The following is a 3,436-nucleotide window of genomic DNA, read 5'->3' on the forward strand; positions in this document are numbered from 1 at the left end:
AGTTTTTTAAAGAAAAATGTAAAATTAAAACGTTTTAATTAAGAAAAATAACAAATAAAAGCAAATAGCTAAAGGGCAGCAGTCCCGGGTATCCATTATTAGCTGTTCAGGAATCTTATGGCTTGGGGTTAGAAGCTGTGCTCCGGTACCGCTTGCCGTGCGGTAGCAGAGAGAACAGTCTATGACTAGGGTGGCTTGAGTCTTTGACAATTTTTAGGGCCTTCCTCATCATAAACCCAGATTTTAGTCAGTAGGCCTAGCCTATGCCTATTGAAATGACAAGTCAATCTCGCAAATAGGCCATTTATAACGGTTTGTAGTCTTAACATCTGGCACATAATAATGGCACAATTGCCAGAAAAGTGTAATAAGGGCGAGTTATATTTTCTCTTGCAACATATTCCAATTCCTTTATCAGTCACATTAGCTTGTAATAATTATTATTTTGATGGAAAACCGAATTTTGCTTCTAAAGTTGTTAGAAGTTAAGTCGAGATTCCTTCTTAATTAGCTCGATAACGTTATGGAAAAGGCGTTTATTAGCTAAATGTGGCAACTCTTCTCTTGCTGCTGCTGCTAAAAAAAGGGACTACTTTTCAGGCCTTGTGGCGGGTTTTGAGTGGTCATGTTCTCGAATATTTATGTAAACCTGGCAACCCTGATTCAGAGTTAAAGATTAGGACAATCATGGCGGCGCAAACCCGGGCGCTTGTTACAGCCAAATGGCTTGCAGATGCGATAAAAAGCAACCTTATTGGACCGAATCTTCGAATTCTGGATACGTCCTGGTATCTAGCGAAATTAAAACGCGATGCAAAAGCGGAATTTCACCAACAGCACATACCTGGAACTATGTTCTTTGATATTGACAAATGCTCCGACAAAACTTCCTCGATGGATCATATGCTCCCAACTGCAAGCTACTTTGCAGAGTATGTGGGGGGTTTGGGTATAGGAAACGATACACATGTAGTAGTGTACGATACCAGCGATTTTGGGTCATACAGCGCACCCCGCGTGTGGTGGATGTTCCGGTTATTTGGGCACAATTCTGTATCGGTCCTGGACGGGGGTATGAAGAATTGGCTGGCCGAGGGGCATTCGGTCACTGCAGAATACACCAAGCCAGGACATGCGGATTTCAAGGCGACCGCCAATCAATCATGGGTCAAGTCGTATGAAGATGTGCTGGAAAACATAAAGACCAAACAGGTGCAAGTGGTTGACGCAAGATCCGCCGGCAGGTTCCGGGGAACCGAACCAGAACCAAGAGATGGTTAGTGGGAGCATATGCAAATATGTATTTTTTTCCTCCTAGAATTGATTACATTTGGTATTATACATTTTTGCTAATATGATTTATAAAATGTCAGGACATTAACAATAAAATCTAATCTTCCTTCTTTCGCTCTCCCCCTCTCTTTACCTCTCTCCATATCATTTTCTTTATTTCTCTCACACACAGACACTGAGCCTGGCCACATTCCTGGAACTATCAACATGCCTTTTGCCAAGTTCATGGATGCCTCAGGCAAGGAGTTGGAGCTTGAAGTGCTGGCAAAAATGTTCCGGGAGGCAGGGGTGGACTTGGAGAAACCGTTCTGGGTAACCTGTGGGTCAGGGGTCACTGCATGCCATGTGGTTCTGGCTGCTCACCTGCTGGGACATTCAGGGTCGGTGTCTGTATATGACGGGTCATGGTCTGAATGGTTCAAAAGGGCTGCCCCTGAGCATGTCATCTCTGAGGGCAAGGGGAAGCAAGTGTGATGTGGAGAGATGGGTAGAGATGAGCACTAAGGGAAATACTGTTGAATGAGTTACTGATCAGTAGCAGGGAGGGGACACTGATTCACAGATTGCACAACATATGAAGGGTTTTACTGATTTTGACTAATGATTTTTGCTGAGTTGGATGAATGGCTCGGTGTGAAAGAGGTCAACATTCAAGAGTCCATGAATACAGTATGCCTATGTATCTATTCATGATGTCCAATAAAGGTGTTACAAACTATGCTATATGAATCTATTAATATAGATTAGAAGGATGGGATGTTTGAGGTATTTGGGTTAGAACTGGACTATGGTTGAGTTGTATGCTCCTACTTAGGTGCTTTCAGCCTAAGCAACTTTTAAACTGAGACTTGTTGAAAATCCACCATAAAAATGTAATATGTAGTTGTAGTTGCCTTGATGTGACCTTGTTATGAGATGTAGGCCCATGAAATGTCAAGGGTTTTTTCTAAGTGCAGTTAGGTTTTAGTATTAACAGAAGTTTCTGTCAGTTCGACTGCAGGATGTCACTTTGTTTAATTTGTACAATAAAAAGATGGCATCTACTGTACAAAGTTCTCTGTATTGTCTTTTTTTCAAAGTATAACTTTGAAGTATGACAATTGTTACCATATACAGTAGTCCTTTGTACAACTTTTGCTTATTCAGGGTAAATATTTACCATTGGTTAGACAAGAAGTAAACGTGAAGACTTCAATCTCCAACGTGTCTACTTTTAACGTAGACGGTCATCAATGTGTAGGCCTTCTTTATGGTAACAGCATTTCAGGTTATACCACATTTTTCTATTCTTATAACTTATTTTGGTTAGGTATTTGATGTGATAATTTGTGGCATGTTGTGACTTGTCATTCTCATAGTCCTCACAGTTTGGGATGGATCTTTAAATACTTTGTGTCATTACATGAATGTGACATCACTAAACCCTCACATTAGCAGAAAAAACAGACAACTGTCAAATTCATTCAAAACAAAATTACTGCACTGTTTAAAATTAAGTGAATCTTATATTAGATATGGGTACATATTAATGTACCTTCTGAGTTCAAATTACCTCTACATATATGCCTACAGTAACATGTAATTTAAAAGGCAGTTGTAGAATGAAAGTGGCTGATGCAGAGAAAATTCAAAACCAGTCCAATCCGGTTTAAATGTTAGATTTTGTGAGTCTCGCCAGATGCCAGAAAAAAAAAGTATATATATTATGAAAGTACTATGAGTCATGATGCTATGATTGATACGCCTCACCAATACAAAAAGCTAGGTATATCTTTAAGCATCTCCTAAAAAATGGAGAGATTGACAATTAAGGGCCTCTATTGTGTGTGGCATGTAGTCAAAAACATAAATGAAAGCATAACAGTTGCACTAAATTGAGTAGACCTATTAAAAAAATAATATATATATATATATTACATTTGCACACACTGTATACAGTGGGGAAAAAAAGTATTTAGTCAGCCACCAATTGTGCAAGTTCTCCCACTTAAAAAGATGAGAGAGGCCTGTAATTTTCATCATAGGTACACGTCAACTATGACAGACAAAATGAGATTTTTTTTCTCCAGAAAATCACATTGTAGGATTTTTAATGAATTTATTTGCAAATTATGGTGGAAAATAAGTATTTGTTCAATAACAA

The 3,436-nt window shown here is 39.0% G+C and overlaps 1 protein-coding gene across 1 annotated transcript; it reads left to right on the top strand.

Annotated features, from left to right (window-relative positions):
• The first annotated feature begins 671 nt into the window (after window positions 1–671).
• Window positions 672–2,345, top strand: mpst (mercaptopyruvate sulfurtransferase). Its single transcript, XM_084183931.1, has 2 exons — window positions 672–1,276; window positions 1,466–2,345. The coding sequence occupies exons 1-2, from the start codon at window positions 688–690 to the stop codon at window positions 1,765–1,767; spliced, it is 891 nt and encodes a 296-aa protein (XP_084040057.1). The 5' UTR covers window positions 672–687; the 3' UTR covers window positions 1,768–2,345.
• The last annotated feature ends 1,091 nt before the right edge of the window (window positions 2,346–3,436 follow it).

This window comes from Coregonus lavaretus (assembly GCF_964263955.1).
Source record: "Coregonus lavaretus genome assembly, chromosome: 2".
NCBI lineage: Eukaryota > Metazoa > Chordata > Actinopteri > Salmoniformes > Salmonidae > Coregonus > Coregonus lavaretus.

Excerpts from the sequence above, each read along its gene's own strand:
- mpst (XM_084183931.1), top strand. The coding sequence starts at position 688 with ATGGCGGCGCAAACCCGGGCGCTTGTTACAGCCAAATGGCTTGCAGAT. Across the intron at positions 1,277-1,465 it reads CGAACCAGAACCAAGAGATG|ACACTGAGCCTGGCCACATT; the intron begins GTTAGTGGGAGC and ends TCTCACACACAG.